The sequence below is a fragment of the Hipposideros armiger genome, unplaced genomic scaffold, assembly GCF_001890085.2.
Source record: "Hipposideros armiger isolate ML-2016 unplaced genomic scaffold, ASM189008v1 scaffold_179, whole genome shotgun sequence".
Taxonomy (NCBI): Eukaryota; Metazoa; Chordata; class Mammalia; order Chiroptera; family Hipposideridae; genus Hipposideros; species Hipposideros armiger.
Window position 1 is genome coordinate 1,296,229 of NW_017731529.1, and position 22,697 is coordinate 1,318,925.

General features: G+C 34.0%; 1 protein-coding gene across 2 annotated transcripts in view; it reads right to left on the minus strand.

Moving 5' to 3' along the window:
• Nucleotides 1–7,779: 7,779 nt before the first annotated feature.
• The window catches only part of CENPK (centromere protein K), a 36,191-nt gene continuing 21,273 nt past the window's right edge, over nucleotides 7,780–22,697 (minus strand). For both annotated transcript variants that reach the window (XM_019652420.1, XM_019652421.1), the window contains exons 6-10: nucleotides 19,907–19,989; nucleotides 19,710–19,808; nucleotides 19,266–19,392; nucleotides 11,065–11,118; nucleotides 7,780–8,656 (exon numbers count right to left, since the gene is read on the minus strand). In XM_019652420.1, the coding sequence (XP_019507965.1) occupies nucleotides 8,498–8,656; nucleotides 11,065–11,118; nucleotides 19,266–19,392; nucleotides 19,710–19,808; nucleotides 19,907–19,989 (522 nt within the window). In that variant the 3' untranslated portion in view covers nucleotides 7,780–8,497. The remainder of the gene's footprint in view (nucleotides 8,657–11,064; nucleotides 11,119–19,265; nucleotides 19,393–19,709; nucleotides 19,809–19,906; nucleotides 19,990–22,697) is intronic.

Sequence of the window (22,697 nt, forward strand, 5' to 3'; positions counted from 1 at the left end):
CAACCCCAACTCCCATAGTAACCATGATTAATGATTTTTCCCCTTATATAACCTAGCTACTAGAGGCCATTGGGGAGCCAGGTTTTTGAGAGCACTAGCTCACCTGTGTCTCCGGGCTTGGCACCAGCTCCTTAAATAAATTTTTGCTTTCATTGCTGCAAACTCGTTTGTATCTTTTTTGGCTTGCTGTGCGCTGGCGAGCAGACCCTTTGAGTCGACGGTAACATTACCCCAATGTTCCTTCCTTCTCCTCTGCTCAATCACTAAATATTAAAATGCCCAGGGGTTAGTCCCAATATCCATTCTATTCCCTATCGAGTGATTTCTTTCTTTGACTAATGCATCCTTTTTCATGGCTTTGAAGACCATCTTTATGCCAATGACTCCGGTATCTAAATGTTTACTTGAATATGTCTAATAAACAACACAAACTTCATGTGACTTAAAGAGAATTCAACCTGTTTTTCTGTCTTTTCCTTCTACTATAATAAATGGAGCCACAATTCACCAAGTCCCTAGCCAATGTGCCTTCTTCAGTTCATTTTGCGGTGCTCTTAACATGTATTTTATATATAACGTGCAGTTTTCAGCTGTACGTAGCAGGACTAGAGAGAACTGCAATTATTCCACCTTAGCTGGAAACCAGAACTCCTCTCTGCTATGGTCTGAATGCTTTTGTCCCCCCAAAATTCATATGTTGAAATCCTAGTGCCCAATGTGGTAGGTATTAAGAGGTGGGGCTTCTGGAATCTTAGGTTATTAGGTGTAACCCTCATAAATAGTGTTCTTATAAAAGGGACCCTACAGAGGCCCCTTACCCCGGCCACCATTGAAGCACATAGTGAGAAGGCACCAGCTATGCACTAGGAAGAAGGCCCTCCCCTAACCATGCTGGCAACCTGATCTCAGACTTCCAGCCTCCAGAACTATAAGAAATAAGTTTCTGTTGTTTGTAAGTTACCCGGTTTGTAGTATTTTGTTATAGAAGCCCAAACAGGCTAACAATAGATGAATGTCTTCTCTTTATTTGATTTTTGGGCACTATGTATTTCATAGTTGAGCTCTTTGTTGGATATAGTGTAAATACTTTCTTCCATTCTATAGGTTGCCTTCTGAGATTTTTCCAAATGCGTTTTCCTTTTTTATAGATAGACAGGAACTCTTAATTTTAATATAGTCCATTTTAACTTTTTTCTCTTTTATGTTCAGGGCACTTTGTATTCTCTTAAAATATTTTTTTGCCTAATTCTTCTATTTTTTTCTTACAATAAAGCAAAAAAACAAAACATTGGTTTCTTTCTAGTATGCAACTGTTCCAAAGCAAAAACAACCCTTTGTCCAGCTGCCATTACACATTAAGAATGCCTATCATGTTTCACAGTCAAAACAAATGCTTTACATCCTAAGATAAGCCAAAAATGAAGGGGAAGTCCTATCATATCTTAAAAAAAACTTAAGTACCTCCCATAAATTAACTTCCTATCACATGTTTATTTCTTACTTCTGCAATACTAATGCCTAAAGAAACATTACAACTTATGTGCATATAATCATGATGTGGAAAATTGCAGTTTTTTCCCACTCTGAACAGGCTCAATACAAACTTGGTAACCTTGTAGGGTTTTTCCTTTAAACATAGGTTGTATTTTTTATTCAAATAGCCAGATGTTCTGAAATGCAATATCCTTGCAACATCTTTTCCAGAAATTTTTTCTTTCCAAATGTATTCCTTTCATAACTGATATTAAATAAATTTATGTGCTCGTGGTTGTTTCTTTTATCCCCATTGTCCTCCTAGATTAACTTTTCTTCTTGTTAAAGTATGTCCGCTAACAGTTCTTCTAGGGATCGTGCGTGGTGGCAAAGCTTTTTAGTTTTTATATGTCTGGAAATTTATTTTGTCCTCATTTTTGAATGATAGTTTAGCTGGGTATGAAATTCTAGGCTAATGGTCTTTTTTCCCCTTCACATCAACATATATTGTTGCAGATGAAAGACATAATTGCTATTTCTGTTTCTGAACTATGTTTTCTCTTTGGTATGTTTGAAAATTCTTCTTGATATTTTGCGTCTCACAAAGCATTTTCAAGGTGAGGATTTAGCTTTATTTATCCTGCACAGTATTCAATGTGTACATATTTTTCTGAGGATTTCTGTTGGTCTGCATGTTATAAAATTTTTAGCTATTATTTATTCAAATATTACTTGCCTATCATTCCCTCTACTCTCTCCTTCAGGAACATCTATGTCAATGATATTACTAAATTTGTCCCCTATATCTATTTGCTCTTCATAATTTTTATCTCTTTCTTTCTGGGTGAATTCTTCAAATTCTCTTTCAATTCATTAATGCAAATTTTGACTCTATCCAGTCAAGACTATCCCACTTGTAGAATTTGTACTTATATTATACTTAATCAGACATGGGATTTGTAGTTAATTCCTTTTCATAACCAAAAGTTGTTTCACTTGTTGCTATTTTTATGTTGTAATTCCCACGGCATTTTATATGGAAGAAATTTATTTTTTCAAACCTCAAAATTCACATTTTAAAGTATTCGTCAGGCTGCTCCATAAAAGTAATTTCATCAAGAGTGAATGTTTCATTTGATGATTTTGTTGATGTTGCAAACAGCTAGCATGCCTTCAGTTTCAAGTAACATAAAAACACATCTCAATTGACTTAAACCAGAAGGAAAATTTATTACCCTACATATCATATTCCCCAGTAGAGCAGATCTAGGGATAGTTAATTCAGTGGCTGAATAAAATTCTCAAAATTTTTTTTTCCTCTTTTGTGGCTCTGCCATACTAAAAATGCCAGATTTGTCCATGGCGACTCTCATGGTTACAGAATGGCTAAACAGTTCTACATGTTCCATGCAGACCCAATAATATACACCAGAAAATAGAAGCCATCTCTTCCTGTACATTTTTCTTAGTAAAAAAAATAATAAACTTTTCCAAAATGTCATATACACATTCAATATTGCATCAGATAACATTGGATTGCTGGAAAAGTCATGACGTATTTTTTGTTTTTCGTTGCAAAAATGTCATGACTTTTTTGAAAACCCAATAAATTACTAAGAAAGGGATTCAGATGACCATGTTTGGTTTAGCTAAATGCATGGCTGTGTAGACAAGAATGGATTACTCAAACAAAATTTCATTCTGTTAAAAGGAGGAAGAGCAGAGGCAAACAAGAAAATCTGCTGTCTTGGCTATCTTTGCATTAAATTTGCTTACTTATTTAATATGTTGGTTTGCATGGTTATTTTACTAGGAAAAGTGTTGTTTATGGTTTGTCATGTTTATTCTCTTCCTCCTCCTCTGTTTTGACCCTTGTTTACCTAGGAGTTTAAAAATTGTGTTAGTCTGTCCCACCCCCAAGTCCATAACCAGTTATTACGATGTTTTAACCTTCTCATGATAAAATTATCTATTACTATATAAGATAACCCAAAAGTTAATTGCTTAAAACAATAAGCGTTTATTTTCTGTTTCAGGTGTCTATATAAAAAAAATTTTTAAAAACATTTTATTGGGGCATTGTGGGAAGGGAACAGCATTGGGGAATTGGGGAAGGGGAACAGACAAGTTGCTGTTGTTTTGTTCTTCAGTCTAGTTGTGGAGGACATTGCTTCACTGGCCCATGTTGGTGTTATCCTTGCGCTCTTCCCGGGTGAGGCAGTCACTCACTGGCCATTGGACGGCCACTCACGGCAGCTCATGAAAGCTCACGCCAGCTGCTGGCCAGCCCCACTGCAGTCTACGCCATCGCTGGCGACTCACAGCAGCCCAGCTCCAGGTTGAGCTGTTGTTCACCATCTTAGCTGTAGAGGGCGCAGCGTCACTGGCCCTCATGTGGGATCCAAACCCGGTCCCTGCTGCTCAGAGCTGGTGTCCCAAGCCAACTCCTAACCAACGTGCCACTCGGCCGGCCCAAAAATGAGTTTTTTATAGTTTGTTCTTTCTCTCCTTTATCCCATCCTTATCGGACTTTATTTTTAGAACTGTTTAGGTTTACAGAGAAATTGAGAAGTCCCCATATGCTCCCTTTCCCCTGCCCAGTGTCCCCTATTACTAACATTTTGTGTTTGTATGATACACTTGCTATAATTGATGAACTAATATTGATACATTCATTAAAGTCCATAGATTATAATTCATTCTTTGTATTGTACAGTCCTATGGGTTTTGACAAATGCATGTTATGTATCCACCATTACAATATCATAGAGAATATTTTCACTGCCCTAAAAATCCCCTGTATTTCACCTATTCATCCTCCTTCCTGCCCTTTCCTCATACCAGCCACCACTGATCTTTATCTGTCTCCATAGTTTTGCCTTTCCAAGGATGTCATATAGCTGGAATATACAGCCTTTTTAGATTGGCTTCTTTCACTTAGCAATATGCATTTAAGGTTCCATAAAATTCCATCAAGCTGTGTTTCCATAGCTTGATAGTTCATTTTTTTTCATGGCCAAATAATATTCCATTGTATGAATATACCAGTTTATTCATTTATTAAAGAATATCTGAATTGCTTCCAATTTTTGACACTTAAGAAAAAGGATGCTATACATACAAAAAGGATGTGCAGGATTTCGTGTGGACATAAGTTTTCAATGTATGTGAGTAAATACCAAGGATTGTAATTGCAGTGGGTTGTACAGTAAATATATGATTATTATAAGAACCTGCCAAACTGTTTTCCAAAGTGACTGTATCATTTTGCATTTCCACCAGCAATGAATGAGAATTCCTATTGCTCCATAACCTTGACAGCACTTGATGTTGTCAATGTTTTGGGTTTTGGCCATTCTAAGAGGTGTGTAGTGGTATCTCAATGTTGAATTTGCATTTCCTTGATGATGTATGATATGGAGATTTTTTTTCATCTGCTTATTTTTTGCCATCTGTATAACTTCTTTGGTGTCTGTTCAGATTTTTTGTCCTCTTTTATTTTTAAATTTTTTAACTTTATTGGGGAACAGTGTGTTTTTCCAGGACCCATCAGCTCCAAGTCAAGTCATTGTCTTCAATCTAGATGCGGAGAGCGTAGCTCACTGGCCATGTGGGAACTGAACTGGCAACCTTGGTATTACGAGCACCATGCTCTAACCAACTGAGCCAACCAGCCGCCCTTGCCCTCTTTTAAATTGGGATGTTTGTTGTCATACTGCTGAGTTTTAAGAGGTCTGAATATTTTGATTAGATCTGTGATTTATTGATGTTTTACAAATATTGTCTTCCAGTCTGTGATTACATTTTCATTCTAACAGCATCCTTAACAGAGCAGAAGTTTTTAATTTTAATAAAATCCATCAATTTTTTCTTTCATTGATTGTGCTTTTGGTGTTGTGCTCAAACTAGATTTTCTCTAATTTTATCTTCTAGAAGTTTTATAGTTGTGGATTTTACACTTAGGTCTATGATCCATTTTGAGTTAATTTTTGTTAAACATGTAATGTCAGTGTCTAACTTCTTTTCCTTTTCTTCCTGTTTTTCTTGACTTGTGTATGTACTGTTCTAGTGCTTTTGTTGAAAAACAGACTAAGTTTTCTCCATTCATTGCTTTTGCTCCTTTGTCAATGATCAGCTGACCATATTTATATGGGTCTATTTCTGAGCTCTCCATTCTGTTCCATTGATCAATTCATCCATTCTTTCATCAATATAACCCTGTTTTGGTTACCACAGCTTTATAGTAAGTCTTAAAGTTGGTATCAGTCCTTTAAGTTATTCTTCTTCAAAATTGTGGCAGCTATTCTGGATCTTTTGCCTTTCAATATAAACTTCAAAATCAATTTGTTAAATTCCGCTAAGCAACTTGCGGGGATTTTTAATTGGGATTGCATTAAATCTATAAATCAATCTGGGAAGAACTGAGACTTTAACAATATGGAGTTTTCCTACCCATAAGTATGAAATGTTTCCATTTATTTAGATCTTCTTTGATTTCTTTCATAACTTTTGTAGGTTTCCTTATATATGAGTAAATCTTGTACATAGTGTTAGATTTATACCAAGTCTCTCTCCCTCTCTGCTATAATATAAATGTTTGAATGTCAAGTGCATAGGTAACAATTGATTTTTCTATGTTAACCTTGTATCCCGAAACCTTGCTATAGTTAGACTTTAGTTCTAAGAGTTCTTTGGTTGATTCTTGGGACTTTTTTCTTATTACATTAGGTAAAATTTCCAGTGCAATGTTGAATAGGAGTGGTGAGAGGAGACATTCTAGCCTTTTTCCTGATCTTAAAAGGAAAGCATCTAGTTTCCCACCATTAAATAAATACATTAGCTATTTTTCATAGAAGTTCTTAATCATGAGTGGGTGTTGTATTTTGTCAAATGGCTTTTCTGTAATCTATTGGTACAATCATATAATTCTGCTTTAGTCTGATGATGGACTGGATTACAGTAGTTGATTTTTTCAATATTGAACCAGTCTTGCACACCTGGAATAAACGTCATTTGGCTGTGGTGTATAATTTTGGAATTGAAAAATATAATTCTTAGTAAAAGCAACAGGAAAGTAAACCACAAGTTAGCTAAATAAACAAAAAGTAAATGAAGGAAAATATGGAGTCAGAAGTATTAATACAGATGTATGACCATATAAAACTGTAAGACTAAACAAGGTCTTATTTAACTGGGTTAAATTTTCAACCAGAGATTTAAATTCTCCCAAATCAATCCATGTGTACGCATCAACCAAAAACAAAGTTAAATATATTTTGTGGCAGACTAAAACAAATTTTTGTTTTTAAGTTATGTTAACATCACTATCTGGTGTGGGAAAGACAGGATGTGGTATTACTTTCAGATATTTTGCATTATCATATTTAAAATCTGATAAAATAAAAACAAATTCTAAGTCTTAATAGATTTCAGTGATTTCCTTAAGTCAGTGAAAAAATGAAAATACATATAGATCCTCAGAACTTGAAACATTTTTTCCAACATACTCAAAACCACAAAAAGCTTCAAGGGCTGTAAGTTTAGATGGACAAATCAAGACTAATTCTACTATAGTTTACTTTGTTGATTGAGATCAAAAGTGGGCAAATAATCTTGCCTTGTGAGAAGGCCTTGGTTAATAAATTAAAGTAGGATGCAATCAGTTTTCTTTAGAGCCTTATACAAGAAACAGTGGTAAAATTACCCTAATCAGTAGATTTATCAGTAAAATGTGAAATGAAGACTTGCCAAATAAATCATCAAGTTGTTTATTGCCTTTTTCTTTTTCTTTCTGCAATTTGCAACACAGAGAAATCCACGGACAACACCACTACCTGCTCTGTAGATTACTGTCAGGATGTAATTGCCAGAACCATTTCTCCCTTTCTCCAGTAACTTCAAGGAATAAAAAGTGGCTCATTCCCTTGATTCCCAACTAAAGTATTTTAGAAATGTATATGTTATCTCCCTGTAAAATAACTTACATTTACTAAAATATATAAGTGTTTGTATTTTCTACAAGAAGGGACATGATATACTTGGAGTATTATTTGCTTACTTTTAAAAAGATGAAGTATTAAAGGTAATCAAGAAACTTGGATAATATACAGTAGAAAGCATTTTCAAATGAAAGTATACATTAAGTCCTCTTAGAAAACTAAAGATTCTAAATGGGTTTGAAATTCTCTAGTTTAGCTTGTAAGTAATCCTGAATGAGTTCTACAATATCTTCATTTATCTACCGATCAAAAAGTCTATTTAGTTTATAAAAATATGCCACATCACCAAAAGAGCTAAACATTTTTAGAGAGAATTTTATTTAAAGAAAAGTCGCAAAGATTAACAAAATTTTATGAACACAGTTTTTTTAGTAATAATGAACAGAATCACGAGTGGTTTAATATATATCACTTGTTATGTGATACACATTAAAATATAGTTTTCTACCTCTATCCATTACCTTTAATATTTCAATTTTTAACAAACATAAAAATAAGGCAGTATACATAGAACAGGTTTACTAAATACTTTTAAATTATGCTTCCTTCTACATCAGATACTAAGTCAATTTTAAAACCATCTGCAAATTAAATGGCCTTTCCATTTGAATTCCTACATTTATTTAAAGGAGGCAAACACCAAATAGAACTCAAAATGCATAAAAGAAACTGTCACAAAGTTTAAAAGAAAAAGATTACATTAGCAATATCATAAATTAACAAAGAATTTTCCAAAAAATATTGCAAGTCAGTTACATTAAATGTTTCATAATGATTAAGTCTAGAATATTTTTACTTGCATCCTTGTCCACTCAGTTTAAAACACCGAAGTACTAACCGGAATATGAAAGGACCATTTTTAAATGAATATAGATGGCAGCATGTATCATTTTAAGGATAAAAGATTGGCTATGCGCTTTAATTGGCAAATAATGTTCTTTATCCAAGTCATACTCAGTGTTTCCAACATTCTTGATTCACAATCCAAGATTCTTTAAGTGCTGTGTGAAAAAAAGACCATCTTTTTACTGATGGAAAGCTTCTAATCTTATCCGGGTTGGATCTTCTGGATGTCTCAAGGCAATTCCATTACGCAGGAGCAGCTCAACATAAGGTGGCCAAAAAGAATCACTAACTTTGACATATGGATCATGTGGAGCATCAAATAATCTATTTAAAAGAATCTAGGAAACAAATACCATTCAAAATATACCTTACTTGGGAAAAAAATTGACACAGCTATAAAAAAACATTAATAAAGTTGTTTACCAAAGAATGAATGTTTTTACTTTGAGTAATTGTTTATATCATACTTTCTATGTATTAACTTAAATAATTGATTATCTTTTTTAAAAGAAAAATTCACTATAGATATTAATTAAAGAAGGAGCTTTAAAATGAATCTCTACATTTTAACTTTGAAAACATTTCCTAAAAACTAATTAAAAGGCATTTACAATTCTTCCACTTCATTTGGTGTTAATAATTTCTTTAGGTTACAAGTTTGGTTATAACTGTTCTTAAAAATAAAAATAAGAGGGCTGGCTGAGTGGCTCAGTTGGTTAAGAGCTCGCTCAAGAGTTTGAGCTCTGAGCAACAGCAGTTCGATTCCCAGCCCAAGCTGAGCAGCTGCTGAGCTGCCAACAGGTGGCAGGATGGCTCAGCTTAAAAAAATAAAAATAAAAAATAAAATAAAAATAAGAAACTTAAACAAATTAAATACTCAGCAAAATATGCACAAAATTCAAAATACATGCATGTCTTAATCTTTGGGGGAACAAGAAATCACCAGGTCTGTGCCTCCTCCAAAACACCTGTTCTTATGCTAAATCTTCAAAACTATTCTATCATCATCACTTCCTTCAATTTCATGCTGAATATTTTTTATTTCTTCACTAAGGATGTTGAGGGATTACAACCACATACAGAAGTTTTGTATATTTGTAGAAAATTATATTATAAGCTAACGTTTCCCAAACTGTACGAGTATTCCATTGAATTGGTCTCCCCAAGGATGTTCTTAGTCTTGAAACACAGGTTAAGAGATTATTGAAGGGGAGCGTTATAGTGGAAGATCATGAATTAGATGGCGTATCTCTGAATTGCCAGACCAAAGCTTTAATTAAGACATATTACTTTGAGGAATATAACAAAGAAAAAGCATAATTTACAAATATTAAGTGCCATAAAAATAAAGCGAAACTATGAAGCTCTCATCTCAATCACATTACATAATAATATCAATATCTCAATTCTTGAAATGAAATTTTCATCTATCATGAGCTTTAGCTATTTCAAGTACCCATCCTGGGGGAACAAATCTTTTGGTCTCATTCTTTTAGCTATGATGATAAAAAATTAAATATTATTCCTATTTTAGAGCAATTGCCTATTTTAATACAATTTAAAACCGTCCTTATTTTTCATTTCTATCTTCAATTATATTCATTACAATTCTAATAGATGCCAGACATAATTAAATGCTAAAAATTCAACTTTAAAATAAACATATATATTGTTTCATTTTTCAATGAATTGCAGCTTAAATATTGGTTACTTTTATCATTGTTAATATAAGTGTTAGATACAAAAAATGGTTTGTAATTCTAGGTTTTAGATGGAATCTCATAGTATAATACTTAAAATATACGCATACATATCCCAGTTAATAACTGTTAATATTTGCCAAATATATGACAGCTTTTATTTAAAAAAAGGTAAGTCATCCATGAGAAACAAGAATTTCTTAGTTTTAGTGTAAACTAGAATAACTAGAAATATGTTAAAAGAGTCTAGTCACAAATCTAATAAATATTTGTATTTTACTTCCAAAACAATATTCCATATCAAGATCTCCTGAAGCACCAAACTACTGAGCTGGATAAAAATAGAGCCTTCAGCATCCAATTCATAAAATTACAATGAAACAAGTTTTCTGATAGCACTCTGTCTTCTAAACTTACCAATGATTTTTAAAAGACATGCTAATTGTTAAATATCCCCCTCTCTGCCCAATTTGCAATGGATTGTCATATCAAGATCATCTCAAATATTTAACATATTTTATAACTGGCTAAAGTTCAAAAACATTATTTTAAAAAGGTCAAAGATATTTGTTAAAAAAGGTAAATGTCAAGGAGAAAAAGTTGAAATTATTAAATCCTTACATTATGAAAAAAGAGGCTGATGTAATTTACGGGAAAATTGTGCATGAATTTCTGCAACCTAGTTGAAAGAATCCTTAAACTCACGTATTTTTGATAGAATGCAGAGTTGCCAACTAAAGATACCTTCCATGTAACAGCACAGCGTTTCACTAAGTAACATAAAAATTTTCTTAAAGTAGTAGTCTTGGGAATATGATTAAGAGTTAAACTCTGATGTTCTTTTAAAAAATAACAAAATTCTTTCTAGTACGGTATAAAAAACAAAAACTAATTTTATACTAAAGATAAATTAATATATTTAAGATTGGTGTATACTTTAAGAACTAAAGTATTTTTTTTGAAGCAGTACTTTTTTCTTTTTCAAGCCTGTGTATAATTGTTCACAAATCAGTAACTAAGTGACATCTTCAAGACAAAACACTCACCTCTAATATTTCATGCAGTGTTATCAGCTGTGTAGTTGATTCTTGAATATTTTTCTTTGAGAGAAATGTGAATAATAACAGAATTAACACTTCGATTCTGCCAATGGCAGGATATTAGACTGTATTTATTACAAAATTAAAAAAATTAACATTTCTTAATTACAATGCACAAGGTACACTAACGACAAACATTTATAACTAGGCAATTTAAAAAGAATTCGGAAGGTAAACAACCTACTTGTACTAAACAGCAAGGTTCATGAAAACAGTTGAAACAACCTCTAACACAGTGAAATCTTTTGCAATTACTGGAAGATACAATTCAGACTATCTATAACTACATAAGGGATAAGTTATATTATACATAATATATACACTCATATATAAGTCTAGTGTTTGAACTTCCCGATCAAAATGTCCCAAATAAATGACATTCTGACTGTATTTTTTACAGCTTCAGGACAGGAAATTTGATTTCCAGGGAGCCTTATTCATCTTTCTATAGTTCCTGACCGTTCCCAATGTTAACACATTGTTTGCGGGAAACGAGTAAACTCCTCATAGCGCTTTTTATACCAAAGCGCAGGAGACGAGTTAACTCAGGTATAGAGAAAAATGCCCACTTACAAAGTGTTAACTCACTGTTTTGGTTTTTTTTCTTTGAAATGACAGAGAATGAATATATTTCATTCCAATTCCATGCAAGCGTTCCTCCTCAAATATTTGAAGACAGTTACTATGAGCCTCAACTCTTCTCCATATTAATCATTAGTTCCTTCAATTATTTTTCAGAAGCCACAGATGTGCAGCCCTTTAATATTAGGGCTGTTCTCTGAAAGTGCTCTAATTTGTCTTTCTTGCTTTTTTATTCCAGTCTCCACAATGACATAGGCATGATTCAAACACCAAAGACAAAAAGGAAGACTCACATCCATATTTGTAGATGCTGGAATTCTATTATATTCATTAAGTTGAAGATTGCATTAGCTTTTGGACACCTATTTTGCCCTGCTGACCTCAATCTGAACATACCATCATCTAAAATGCCAGTTTCTTTCATACATCTAGCTAAGATGTCTCCTTCAATCTTTAATGTTTCAAACCCAAGAAAAATATTCAATGTACCCCCTCTAAATATCATCCTATTTTATTTGGCCTTGTTCCTGGCCAGGTGAAAAATACAGTCCTAATTGTCATCCAATATACAAGTATTTACTATCTAACCCTAGTAGTTTCATATCTTCCCAAACTTTGATGACCAAGTCTTCTACCTCTTTATCCAAATAACAGTTTAAAATGTTCAACAGGACAAGATTCTAAGGCAGGGGTGTCAAACTCAATTAAAACACAGGCCATTTGGTGCAACAGGCAAGATTCACGTGGGCCACAACACATTTAGAAATTTTGTTAAATTTATATTCTGAAGTGAGGATTCAGGAATATGGATAAGATAATTAAAACACTATATAATTGCTTTTATTTAAACATTTATTTTATTTAATGTATTTATAAAACTAAAATTATTCTTTTTTACCCGAGCGCTCTTTATCACCTTTTCGCTATTGGGATCTGTTTACATTACGTGACACTGAGAGTGGCAGACATATATCACTTCCCAACGTCACCGGAACTGACTCAGCACGTTTATACACGTCCACAGGCCCCCAGGAAAGGCACTGGGCCACGTGTACATTCGTCTTCAGTAGTTAAAGGGTTAACGAGGGAATTGTGTGTATGGTATTGCCTCGATCTCCCCTAAGCGCTATTTTCTTCATAACAATTTTTTCTATTTTCATTTTATTTCAGAGCATCGTGGGCCACAAAAAATTACCTCGAGGGCCGCCAGTTTGAAACACCTGCTCTAAGGGAAACTGCTAGAAACCTCCTCCCAAGATAATCCTAATTCAAATCAGCAGCTTTTGGGTTCAGACATTCAATTAATTGCAAAGTTACCAACTATAGTGCAAGCTAGTACTTTCCAGATATCAAAGATTAACATGCAGTCCATATAAAGTCTTATAAAAATACAAAAATATTAAAGAAATAGTAAAATAACCCTGACAAAAATAAATGTGATTCCTGAGTAAAGAGAGTCAAGGTAGATGTCAAAGTCTCCTCACCTCTAATACCTTACTAAATCAGAGTGGTAAAAAGCGGTATATGATTCACTAGTGATGAAAGCAAACACAATTACAGAATTGATAAAGAAATAAGCAGGGAGGCATGGATTAAAAAAGTTTGAGAAAATCAAAGAAAACACAGAGGAAAAATAAAATTAAAGCAAACAAAGAAAAATGTTTCGACATAAGGATTTGATAAAAAAATGTAAGATACAATAAAATAAAATTTCTCTGAAATAAAAGGTGACATAAATCTGTCCCCGGAAACAGTAAATCATCTTCAAAGAAAAGCTACTAGTACATGATCAACATTGTGACATACTGGGTTAAGTTATTGAAGGTCAAAGATAAGGAACTCTTCAGGCATATAGTCAGAAGCTGCAAGATATCTACACGCTGGCCTTAAACTTCGGAGCATTCCCTACCAGCCCTGAGATTTTTTTTTAAATGAGCCAAAGGTATCCTTTGAGTACAAAGTCAAATAAAGTATTTTCAACATTCAAAAATTTAAAAAATAAAACACCTAGGAATTCTTGAACAAATTTCTTGTCAAAGAAACCCATCAAATGAAATGATGAATTGAACTTAAAAATTCAAAAATGAATGGTAGGGCTGGCCTAGTGGCGCGATGGTTAAAAACTGCCTTGGGATGCCAGAGGGCCCCAGTTTGGATCCCACATATGAGGGCCAGTGACACTGCCCTCCACAGCTAAGATGCTGAATAACAGCTCAACCTGGAGCTGGACTGCTGTGAGGCTCCAGTAAGGCTGCAGCCCCTGCTGCTGTGGATTGCCATGGGCTACCGTATGTAGCCAGCAGCCAGCGTGAGCGGCCAGCAGCCGTAGTGAGCGGCCGTCCAGAAGCCGGCGACTGATGTGCCTCACCCAGGAAGAGCGCAATGATGGTGCCAACTTGGGCCAGTGAAGCAACGTCCTCCACAACTAGACTGAAGAACAAAACAACAGCAACTTGTCTGTTCCCCTTCCCCCAATGCCCCAGCACTGTTCCCATCCCCCCAATTCCCCAATAAAAATCTTTAAAAACAAAAAAATGAATGGTAAAAGATGATAATCATTGAATCCCATACAATGTGGAATAAAGATTAAGCATATATACGAATGATGGTATCAAAACAGAATATAAATGCTATAAACTTGCCAAAGTAAAAATAAATTGTGGCCACACAGCTATCCAGCCGTCTGTCCCCCTGCGCTTAACCCTAAACTGACCCTTCTGAGGACACTGCTCATACACCTTGCGTCTCCCTGTTTGGCTCCAAAGGATGGCTGGTTAGTCAATGACAGGTAAGATTCCTCATGGGAGGAACAACCTAAGACAGGCATGGTCAGTTGGAGGCCATTAGGAGAAATCTCAGGACTGATGGAGGTGGTCATGAGCCCTCACTCGCCCCCCCAAAAAGACTGGAGGTTTTCTACCTCTGTAGCTACATTCCTTCCCTCAACCTGCTTGGGAAGTGACCTGATGGTGTGATAGTATCTGTCCTCAGCACAATAACCTTATCTTCCTGGGGTCATTTGCGTATAGGGTGTGTGAAGGCAGAGCATCTGTCTTATATCTGTGGGCAGACTCTCAGTAATAGCAGCTTGCAGGCATGGGTAATCTGGCCTGAGCAAGTTGTCAGGAATGAGACTCACAGACTGTGGAGAGAACAATGCTACTTCCGGGCAGGTGGAGAAATAAAAGCCGTGTGTCGGCCAGATGTGGGGCTCTTAGTCCACGAGGCTGGAGACCCTTGGCCACATGCTCATTTTACTCTTGACTGCTGTTTCTTTTATTTCTTAACCCTTCACCGCCCCCTCTCGTTCTCCCACTGCTCATGTCATGCGGGACGCGACAATAAATAACACAAATTGGAATGAGGGTATAAGAGGAAGAATTTAATTTCCTCATCTTTCATAGCAGGAAGCCAATGAATACTGCCTAAAGTTAAAAGATAAAATTAAACGAACTATTATAATCTTTTATAATGTTTTTCATAATTTGTTTTCTTTATATCAGAGATCTCTCCAGAATTAAAATCATCCAAAGCAAAGAAATAATTTATCTGAGTTAAACAATTCAACTTCACTCACTTTTCTTCTATCAAATGTAAGTAAAATTACCTCTAATACTTATTTTAGCATATACAAAATTACATTGATCCACCCATCCATCACTCAATTTATGTTTCTATACACGTATGGGTTTAGAAAGATGTCTCAAATGATGTTCACCTAATGTTAATGATCTGATGGAGGGATTTTGGTTGCCTCTTTCTTCTCTGTACACATTTTTGAATGATAAAGTCCAATGTTATGGATTGAACTATGCCCCCCAAAATTCATATGTTGAAGTCCTAACCAATATGACTATAATTAAAGAGCCTCTAAACAGGTGATTTTTTTTTTACTTTGAAAAGCCTTATTTTATTTTTTTTAACTTTTTTAATTAAAGTTTATTGTGAAATAAGTCACACAGAAAAAGTCGAGAATCATATGATTTCATTGATATGTGGGATATAAACTGAAAGCAACAAAGGAACAAGACAAACAAAGGAACAAAAACTCATAGACACAGACAATAGTTTAGTGGTTACCACAGGGTGAGGCGTGAGGGGAGTGGTAGATGAGGGTAAACGGGGCCAAATATATGGTGATGGAAGGTGAACTGACCATTAATGGTAATAATGTAACATAGGTTTCAAGTGTACAATTCTGTAATACATCATCTATATATCACATTGTGTATTCACCACCTAGAGTCCACTGAAATGTTGGCTGTGTCTATGAGTTTTTGTTTTTTTGTTTGTCTTGTTCCTTTGTTGTTTTCAGTATTATATCCCACATATCAGTGAAATCATATAGTTCTCAACTTTTTCTGTGTGACTTATTTCACAGTAAACTGTCTAGAAGAAAACATAGGTACTCAACTTATGGACCTTGAGTTCAAAGAGGATTTTATGAATTTGAACTCAAAGGCAAGGAAAGTAGAAGCTAAATTAAATGAATGCAACTATATCAAACTAAAAAGCTTGTGCACAGCAAAAGAAACCATCGACAAAATAAAAAGGCAACCAACTGAATAGGAGAAGATATTTGCAAACAACACCTCCAATAAGAGGCTAATATCCAAAATATATAAGGAACTCATACAACTCAACAACAGAAAGACAAACAATCCAATTAAAAAATGGGCAGAGGACCTGAATAGACATTTCTTCAAAGAGGACATACAGATGGCCAATAGACATGAAAAGATGGTCAACATCACTAATCATCAGAGAAATGCAAATAAAAACCACAATGAAATATCACCTCACACCAGTTAGAATGGTTATCATCAACAAGACAAATAATAGCAAGTGTTGGAGAGGCTGTGAAGAAAAAGGAATCCTCATACACTGTTGGTCGGAATGCAGATTGGTGCAGCTACTATGGAAGGCAGTGTGGAGGTTCCTCAAAAAATTAAAAATAGAACTACCATATGATTCAGCAATCCCTCTCCTGGGTATCTACCCAAAATATCTGAAAACATTTGTCCGTAAAGATATATGTGCTCTGATGTTCATTGCAGCTTTATTTACAGTGGCCAAGATATGAAAACAACCAAAGTGTCCTTCAATAGATGACTGGATAAAGAAGTTGTGGTATATATACACAATGGAATATCACCTCTGCCATAAGAAAAGATAAAATAGTGCCATTTGTGACAACATGTTTAGATCTTGAGATTATTATTAAAGAGGTGATTAAGGTTAAATATGGTCATAACAGTGGGGCCCTAATCCAAATGGATTAGTGCTCTTATAATAAGAAGCGGAAGAGACACCAGAGAGCTCTCTCTCTCTCTACACTCAAAGAAAAAAGGCCATATGAGGACACAGCAAGAAAGAAAGGCCTCAGCTAAAACCAACCCTAATGGCCCCTTGCTCTTGGACAGCTAGCCTCCAGAACTGTGTGAAAATAAATTTCTTTTGTTTAAGCCTCCTAGTCTGTAGTATTTTGTTATGGCAGCTTGAGCTTACTAATACATCCAGTATTACGTTCAGTATTATTGCTTGACAGAGAGATGAGAAAAATCTATCATTTTGTGACATATCAATAGTTCACATATTTCATTTAAAAAAATGAGTTTATCGGGCCGGCTGAGTGGCGCGATGGTTAAGAACTGGCTTGGGAAGCCAGAGGGCCCCGGTTCGGATCCCACATATGAGGGCCAGTGACACTGCCTTCCACAGCTAAGATGCTGAACAACAGCTCGACCTGGAGCTGGGCTGCCCTGAGTCGCCGGCGATGGCGTAGGCTGCAGTCCCTGTGGCAGTGGGTTGCCATGGGCTACTGTACGTAGCCAGCAGCCAGCATGAGCGGCCAGCAATCGCAGTGAGCGGCCGTCCAGAAGCCGGCGAATGATGTGCCTCGCCCGAGAAGAGCGCAATGATGGTGCCAACTTGGGCCAGTGAAGCAACATCCTCCACAGCTAGACTGAAGAACAAAACGACAGCAACTTGTCTGTTCCACTTCCCCAATTCCCCAGTGCTGTTCCCATCCCCCCAATTCAACAATAAAAAAAAAAATGAGTTTATCAAACAGAACTTAATGACCCATGATGACTTCTGGTAATCAATGCTTCCTTTTCAGAATGCCTCAAACCTCTGGTTCTATTAGTGGAGAAGTTATAGGTTAAAAAAAATTGAAAAACAGAGAGCCTAGGATCAGAAAATAAGCATATTAATGTGGCATCATTATTACTAATAGATAAAGAATCATGAACTTAATGAAATAGTTAACAAAAGGAGTCAACAATTCAGAAATAAATAAGGAGTATAAGTAACAATGGATAGAATGAGAGACATAGTCCATAACAAATGTAAAGCCTACTGATAAAAGCCTAGTTAAAAGAAGGGAAGAATTTAAAAAACAACAACAACAAAAAAAACCAGATTGTAAGAAAACCAAGAGAACTTTTTCTCCTTTTCCTACTATACATACTCACAATCATTCAATAAATATGAACTTAGAAGGTATAATAGATATGAAAGATAGTAAAGACACAAAGATGAATTAAACACATCAAGGAGCTCACAATGCATGGTGGGGGAATAGCGAGATCGATATAAATATCACTACAAAATTATGTGATAAATGCTAATAAAATCACATTTAAACTTCATTCAATGGTTCACACAAAAGATGATGTTTGAGTAGGAATTTGCTATCCTCACTAGATAAGAAGCATTTTGTAAGCAGAGGGAATATAATGTGTAAGGCACAAAAGATAACAGGTTATTGCTTATTTGCTGGAACAATAATAACATAGTTGAATGGATTCATGTAAGAGATGGATAAAGAATGAATGGAAAGGGGGCTAAAGAGATAGAAAAAGTCCAGCATACAAATTCATTTCTCTAAGCAGTTTATAGGCTTCATTCTGTAGGGAGCCATCAGAAGTTTTACATTAAAAAATGATTAAACCATATATTTTTTAAAAGATCATGATGAAGCCAGTTTCAATGCCTATTCGACTTCCACATGTTTTATTTACACAATATTCTGTTTTAAAAAAGAAATTAAAGTAGTTGTTCTCATTCTTCTGTCATCCATTCAAATATTTATTTGCTTTTGTGGAAAAGGTTTATTCCATCTTAACTACTATTAAAATAGTAACTTTCATTAACAGATTTTAAACAACAATTCTGATTTTAAAAGTTACATGTGTTCATGGAAAATAGTTAAAAATGAAAACAAATCTCACCTATAATCCTAGACCACAGACATAAGCACTATTATAATCTTTTGGTACAAATTATACTCAAACAATTTAATCATCTGTGTTTTATCCATTTTTCCCATCATATAGATACAAGATAAAAAACATATTTAACTAATCCTATATTATTGAACAACTAGGTTGCTTCTAATTTTTCAATAAATATTTTAACGTGGCCATGGACTGTTTCTCTACATGTATTTATATGTGTGTGTAATGTATAAGTATAAACATTTATCAGAAAATTTACATTTGATCCTAACTGAACCAATTTCATATATGAATATCTACATGAATGTCTTTTATAAAACTTACCTTTTTCTTTTTAATATTTCTATCAGGCAGAGGAAAGTGGTCTTCTAGAAACTCACTCAAGGTAATCAATAGTTTCTCCTTGTATTCTTTTGTATCATGCAGTTTAGTTTTCAGCTCATTGAAGATTCTAATAGATTTCAAAAAAATTAAGAGAAATATTTCACTGACAAAATACATAAGTGGATGTAACTGGCTACCCATAAGGTTGATCAAGAACTCTGTTCAACTTCATTTGCTCAAAACAAATATAACTAGCTTTATGAAAGTAATATATAAGGAAACTAGAAGTCAAGTCATTCATAAAAGATCATGTAACTAATAGATGGCAAAAGCTATTGTAAGACTCACAATTTCTGGAGAAATTTACCTTTTCATATGTAGTTCATATAACAAAAAAGAAAATACTTTCTCCTGGTTTAAAAACCTGTAACATGAAAATAATACCTTGATTCAGAAACTGTCACAGTGTGATGTTCCAATTCACTGTGTAGTTCATTAAGAGATTCCAATATCTGTTGCTGTTCATTTAACCACTGTTGTTCCCTTCAATGTAGAAAAGCAAAACAAACAATAGCCAAATAAAACATTAATGCCAATTCGACATATATCAATGATCAAAGGTAACTATAATATAAATATACCTTTCCAAGTCTTCCTTTAACTTTTCATTCTTTGACTGAATAGTAGATAGCACCAATTCAAGATCATGTCTTAATTTTTGAAACTAGAACAAAATAATTCAAATTAATTCCTTAGTCTTTAATCCTATAAATAGTTATATTTCTGAATGACAGTAAAATTTATATACAATTCTAAAATTTACATTCAGAAATCAACAGCAAAAAAGCTGAGCAGGAAATCTTTGAAAGGGAAATATATAGAAGGTGCTAAGTTCTTTGTAATATTTCATTGTTAAATACAAAAATTTAAGAAGGGGTTTTCAAGCAATAAATTTTAATTTCATATTGAAATGCAATTTCATGGCGAGTTTTCAGTAATCAAGTAGATCAGGTCTCTTTTCTAAGGAGAAAAAACAGACACAAATGAATATCATTCATTCAACAAATATTTATTAATCAACTGTTGACTACCAGGCATTATTGAAGGAATCAGGGATGCAAAGGTGAAGAGAACAAAGTGAGGAATCCAGACAAGCAAATATGTAACTTAAATGAGTGATAAGTTCCATGAAGAAAAAATAAGTCAGACTAAGAATACAGAAAGGAGGAGCAGGTATGAGATATATGATTATTATGTGGGAAGCCCTCTCTGATCAGGTTAACAGTTTAGCAGCCAAGAAAGAAGGCAAGATATAACCCATGTCACTATCTAACAAAAGAATGTTCCAGACACAGAAATTTCTAAGTACAAAATCCTGAGGCAGGAGTACACTTGACATATTTGAGGAACATAAAAGAGGACGGTGTGGCAATAGGAAATTACAATAAATTCTGAACTTTTTCTAGTATCGTTTTGTTTCTAAAAACATTAGCTAGTGTTCCATTCTCTTGATATAAAGGGTTACCATTAGCTTTCCCTAAATTTGAATATATTTAAATGATATATATATATAAAGATAATATAAAGATGTATATTATAAACAGTAGGGCAATCATGAAAAAAACATGAAGAGATATAACAAGTCAATAGTGTAAATAAAATGGGTTTATTTTTTAATATATACAATGAATCCAAGAAAAAGGGTAGAGAAAAAAGCAGGAACAGAGAAAAGGTAGAATAGGAACAAAAAAATAAGTATATAGATTTCAATGCCACCATATTGATATTACATTAAATAAGATATAACAATGGAATTAAAAATCAATAATAGAATGTTACTTGGAAAAAATTGCAAATATTTGAATACTAAAAACAGACTTCTATATAATCCATGATTCAAAGAAGCAATTAACAGGAAAGTAAGAAATTATTATAAAGTGTCTGAGAATAAAAAGAAAATTTCAGGGATAAAGCAAAAGCAGTACTCAGATGAGACTTTATATCACTAAAAGTCTACAGTAGAAAAAAGATAACTCTCAAATTAATGACCTCACTCAACTTCCATCCTAAAAAACTAGAAAGGGGCAAATAAAACCAAAATTAAGCTGATGAAAAAATAATGATAAAAACCTAATCAATGAAATAAAAAACCAAAAAGAAATATAAGGGAAAAAAAATCAATGAAACCCAAAGCTGATTTTTTGATAGTCAATAAAATTACCCAGACTAATTACAGGAGAAAAAAAGGACAAAAATTACCAGTGTCAGGAATAAAAAAGGGTCATTACTACAAACATTAAAATGGTAATGGGGGAATGCTATGAAGAGTTTATCTCAATAAATTTGACAAATTAGATGAGATGGACAAACTCTTTGAAAGATACAAACTACCAAAGCTCGCTCAGAGAAAACAGGAAATCTGACCAGCAGTAAAGAAACTGAATTTGTAGTTAAAATTTTTCCCACAAAGAGAACTCAGGCCCAGATGGCTTCATCTGTGAATTCTAACAAACATTTAAGGAATAAATAATATTGATTCTATGCAAACTCTTCTGAAGAGAGACTAATTCTCAGTTTATTCTGTGAAGCTGATATTGCCCTGATACCAAAGCCTGACAAAGATATCACAAGAAAACCACAGACCAACATCTCTCATAAACATAGATGCAAAAATCTTAATAAAATTCTAGCAAATTAAATCCATCAATAAATAAAAAAATTAATACATTACAGCAAAGTAGGATTTATCCTAGGAATTTATAAACACTCAAAATCAACTTTTAAAAATTAATCAATGTAAATGACTATATGAACAAACCAAAAAAGAAAACAAATTTTGATCTTCTCAATGAATTCAGAAAGAATAAGTGACAAAATTCAATACTAATTTATGATTTTTAAAAAAGACTTCATAAATTGTAACAGAAGATATTTTCCTCAACTTAATTAAGGGCATCAATGAAAAACCTACTTCTAACATCACACTTAATGGTGAAAGAATGAACGCTATCCGCTAAGATTAAAACCAAGGCAAACATGCTCATTGTCACCATTTTTATTCTATATATTACTAAATGTTCCAGGACAGTACAGTAAGTCGAGAAAAAGATATATAAGCATCCAGATGGAAAGGAATAAGTAAAACTTCCTTTGATCTCAGATGACGTGACTAGCTACATAGAAAATCCTATAGAATCTAGAAATGAGCTACTAGAATAAAGGAGTTTGTCATGCTCACTAGGTGCAAGATCAATAGATAAATAATAATTACATTTGTATGTACCAACAATAAATAATTAGAAACTGAAATTTTAAAAAGGGGGATATCATTTTAATAGCATCAAAAATATGAAACACTAGGGCTGGCTGAGTGGCGCGTTGGCTAAGAGCTGGCTTGGGACGCCAGAGGGCCCCGGTTTGGATCCCACATAT